The 4,113-nt window shown below is 34.8% G+C and overlaps 1 protein-coding gene across 1 annotated transcript in view; it reads right to left on the bottom strand.

Annotated features, from left to right (window-relative positions):
• The window catches only part of LOC119580738, a gene marked incomplete in the record, with an annotated part of 37,817 nt that overhangs the window by 25,315 nt on the left and 8,389 nt on the right, over positions 1-4,113 (bottom strand). Inside the window, 1 exon segment of the mRNA XM_037928833.1 lies at positions 4,007-4,090. Within this exon segment, the coding sequence (XP_037784761.1) occupies positions 4,007-4,090 (84 nt within the window).

Here is a 4,113-nt window from a genome sequence, read left to right as displayed (position 1 = left end):
TTAACTTATGTCATTATTGTTGTTTTTTATTTTTGTTGTGTTATTATTTTATAAATTTTTATTTGTCATTATTTATTATGTTATTATTATTATTATTATATATTATTAGGGTTTGTTGTTTTTGTTATTATTTTTATATTATTATTTATTATTTTTTAATTTTTATTATTTTTATTATTATTTTATATCATTTTTATTATCATTATCATTTTTGTCATTTTATTGTTGTAATTTTATCTTTTTTTATTTTTAAAATTTTCATTATTTTTACTTTTTAACAGTTTCATTGTTTATTTTTTTATTTTTATTCTTAAGTGAATTTCATAAGAAAAAAACCGAGCTTTCCAGACACTCTCCAGTTGGCTTTAAAAAGCCTAGTAACTAGCTTTGCCACGGGGAATTGTCCTTTGGGAGAGCTTTTAGAAAAAATAGTACAGTGGCACACCCCTGAGCCCTTTTGCATAGGGAAATTCCCTTTGGGCTCTTGGCATTATAATAATAATAATAATAATTTTTTATTATTTTATAATAAATAATAAAAAAAATAAAAAATAATAATAAAATAACTCCCTTAGCCTTGGCTAAAAAAAGAAAAAAAAAAAAAAAACGAGTTGACTGGGTCTCTATAGGGGTGGTGCCCCATGATTTTTCCCCGGGGGGAGCAGTTTTTAAGTAACATTCTTATGGTTTTAACCCACCATCATATTACGATAGAGTCACTACCTTTTTATTACATTTTTGTATTTCTTATCATTTTTAAATGTCATTATGACAACTTTGTTTTTGAATTATTAACATTTTATTTTTGAATTATCATTGTTGTTATTAAATAGTTCATCATCATAATCACAAAATCCCATTATCACTTTTAATATTTCCACATGTTACTATTAAATCTTTTGCATTTTTTCTTTTTATCTGTCCCCACTTTTAAGTTTTGGGTCGTTTTCGTCTTGTTTTCACTTTTTGCCTTTTTCATCAGCAAAAAATTTTTTATGACCTGACCTTTTTTTGAGTAATTATATTTTTCTCGTGTAACTTTGGCTAGTATTTCTTTTTCCCCTCATCTAGTATTTTTTTTTCTCTTTTATTTTTCTCTTTTTTTCTTTTTTTTCTCCCTTTTCTCACTTCTCTTCTCCTCTCTTCTCCTCTCCTCTCTCTCTTCTCTCTCTCTCCTCTCTCTCTCTCTCTCTCTTCTTTTAAAACTATCTATTATTTATCTACTATTTATCCATCATTTAACTATCACATATATATTTTATATATAATATATATTAAAATATATTATTAAAAAAATATAATAAAAATATTTTATTTATATGCTAATATAGAAGGGGAATAGACAGAAGATGTGAGAGGAGGAGAAAAGGAGGGGAGAAGGAGAGAGAGAGAGTGAGAGAGAGAGAGAGAGAAGGGAAAAAAGGAAAAGAGAGAGAGAGAGAGAAGGGAAAGTGTAGATATATAACAACACACACACCACCACCACACACACAACACACACACACCACAACACACACACAACACACAACACAACCCACACAACCAAAATATATAAATAATAATATATATATATAGAATATATATATATATATATATAATAATATATTATTATTAATTATAATATATTAATATAATATTATATATATATATTATTATAGATAATTATATATTAATATAAATTAATATTTACATCAAACTCCATACCTTTTTCTTTTATCTCCTTCTCCCCCTTCTTCCCCCTTCCCCTCTCCTTCCCTCCCATCCCCCCCCCCCCCCACCCCCCCAGCCATCTAATTTTCTCTCTCTCTCTCTCCCCCCCCCCCCCACCCCGGTCAGGTCAGCTGGTGGGGTCAAGAGGAAAGCCATCGATCCAAAACACTTGTGGCCGACGCGCTTGTCCCCTACACGTTTTAGAGGGGTAAGTTGGGGGTTTGGGGTTGTGTTGGGGATTGGTGGGATTGTGTTTGGGGTGGTGGTGATTTTGGTTTGGGGGTTTGGGGTGATTTTGTGGGGATTTGGTGGGGAGTGTTTGGGATTGGTGGGGAGGGGGTGATGTGTTGGGGATGGTGGTGATTGGTTGGGGATTGGGGTGAGGATTGTTTTTGGGGGGGTGTGGGTTTTGGTGATTTTTTTTGGGGTTTGGTGGGATTGTTTTTGGGATTGGTGATGATTTTTGGGTGAAGGGGGGATGGTTTGGGGGTTTGGGGGTGATGTTGGGATGGTAGTGAGGTTTTGGGGGTTTGGTGGTGATTGTTTGGGGGATTGGTGGGGTTTTGGTGTTTTTTTGGGGATTGGTGGTGAAATTATATCTCAAATCAAAAATACAATCATCATAAACTGGATGTGTTTTTGTGTGGAGATGTTTGCGGTGACGTGATTATTAATGTTTGTCGAGACGCCACGATTGGAAAGTTTTTTTAATTATTGTGATGCATTGCAACAGCAATTTTTTACGATTCTGAGGATGATGATGTCTAGAATTTCACGAAACTAAAATGATTATAATGAAAATAAGATTAAATGTTTGTTTGGCATCAACAGCAGTAAATGCTGGGATTTAAGACGATGACGTGGTCTGAGTATGATGTGATTTTCGTTGTTTTGTGTTGTTTTGCAATGCAATGATGACTTATGATGATCAGCAACGATGCAAAATGCGTCATCACAAATTTAACGTAGCAATAGCATTACTCCAGATCTTGTTTCCGCTGTTAAGTGCCTTGCCGAGTTTCGAGTTTCAGTTGTTACTGTGTATATCGTGACATGCAACAGTTTTTTATTTGTTTATTTGCATAATGCATAATTTTTACGCCTCTCAGAAAATTTGAATTTTTACCATTAATTAAATTTATTTTTTTGTTAGTGTATTCAGAGTAAATGTATAGCATGGTGGTGTGTGTGTGTGTGTGTGGTGTGGGGTGTGTGTGGTGTTGTGTTTATATTTATAAAAAATATATAATATATTATAATAATAATTTAATATATATATATATATATTACATAACATAATATAAACAACACACACAAAACACACACACACACAACCACACACAACACACCACAACACATGCGTAACTTTTAATCATGAATACACATATACAAAATAAATAATTGAATTAATGGTAAATATGCAAATTCTCTGAGAGTGCATGTAAATATTATGCATTATGCAAATAAACAAATAAAAAAAAAAACGTTGATGTCACGTTACCAGTAACAACTGAAACTCGAAACTCGGCAAGGCACTTAACAGCGGAAACAAGATCTGGAGTAATGCTATTGCTACGTTAAATTTGTGATGACGCATTTTTGCATCGTTGCTGATCATCATAAGTCATCATTGCCTTGCAAATCAACACAAATGCAACGAAAATCACATCATACTCAGACCACGATCATCGTCATTAACTCCCAGCATTGACTGCTGTTGATGAAACCAATCAATCATTTAATCGTTATTATCATTAGTAATCACTATTAGTTTCGTGAAATTCTAGACATCATCATCCTCAGAAATCAGTAAATAATTGCATGTTGCAATGCATCACTAAATAATTAAAAGAACTTTCATCGGTGAGCGATCATCGACAATCATTAATAATCACAGTCACCGACAATCATCTCCAATCACAAAGCACAATCACAGTTTATGATGATTGTATTTTGTGATTTGAGATGATAATTATCACCACCAATCCCAAACACAATCACCAACACTCACCACCAATCCCCAACACAATCACCACCAATCCCCAACACAATCACTACCAATCCCCAACACTCACCACCAATCCCAAGCACAATCCCCACCATTCACCAACAATCACCACCAATCCCCAACACAATCACCACCAATCCCCAACACAATCACCACACAATCACCACCAATCCCCAACACAATCACCACCAATCCCCAACACAATCACCACCAATCCCCAACACAATCACCACCAATCCCAAACACAATCACCACCAATCCCCAACACAACCCCAACCGCCAACTTACGCCTCTGAAACGTGTAGGGGACAAGCGCGTCTGGCCACAAGTGCGTGGAGTCGATGGCTTTCCTCTTGACCCGCACCAGCTGACCTGACCGGGTGGGGGGGGGGGGG

Source organism: Penaeus monodon, chromosome 14, assembly GCF_015228065.2.
Source record: "Penaeus monodon isolate SGIC_2016 chromosome 14, NSTDA_Pmon_1, whole genome shotgun sequence".
NCBI classification, from domain to species: Eukaryota; Metazoa; Arthropoda; class Malacostraca; order Decapoda; family Penaeidae; genus Penaeus; species Penaeus monodon.
Note: the sequence above shows the minus strand (reverse complement) of the source record. Positions and strands in the feature narration are given on the sequence as shown.